Below are 320 nucleotides of genomic sequence, written 5' to 3' on the forward strand. Positions count from 1 at the left end.
GCGCCCGGACGATGCCAACGTTGCCAGGAACGTCCACGGGGGAACTATCCTGAAGATGATCGAGGAGGCGGGAGCCATCATCAGCACCCGCCATTGCAACTCCCAGGCCGGGGTGAGTAGCACCGGAGCACCCGCTGGGCTCTGGCTCGGTGACTCCCTGATGTCCCTGCCACACCTCAAGGGTCTGCTGGGAACAGAGGGTCCCCAGGACAACCCTGAGGGCCTCGTTGGTTGTCCCCCCACGCAGGAAGTGCTTGCTCCTACATACAAACCACTGGTGGCTCCTGGTGCTGTTGGAGGACAGGTCTGGCAGCCAGAAG

General features: G+C 63.1%; 1 protein-coding gene across 1 annotated transcript in view; it reads left to right on the plus strand.

The window, feature by feature from the left end:
- Window positions 1-4: 4 nt before the first annotated feature.
- The window catches only part of ACOT7 (acyl-CoA thioesterase 7), a gene marked incomplete at its 5' end in the record, with an annotated part of 4,643 nt that continues 4,327 nt past the window's right edge, over window positions 5-320 (plus strand). Inside the window, one exon of the mRNA XM_008943221.1 lies at window positions 5-112. Within this exon, the coding sequence (XP_008941469.1) occupies window positions 5-112 (108 nt within the window). The remainder of the gene's footprint in view (window positions 113-320) is intronic.

The sequence above is a fragment of the Merops nubicus genome, unplaced genomic scaffold, assembly GCF_000691845.1.
Source record: "Merops nubicus isolate BGI_N331 unplaced genomic scaffold, ASM69184v1 scaffold38966, whole genome shotgun sequence".
Taxonomy (NCBI): Eukaryota; Metazoa; Chordata; class Aves; order Coraciiformes; family Meropidae; genus Merops; species Merops nubicus.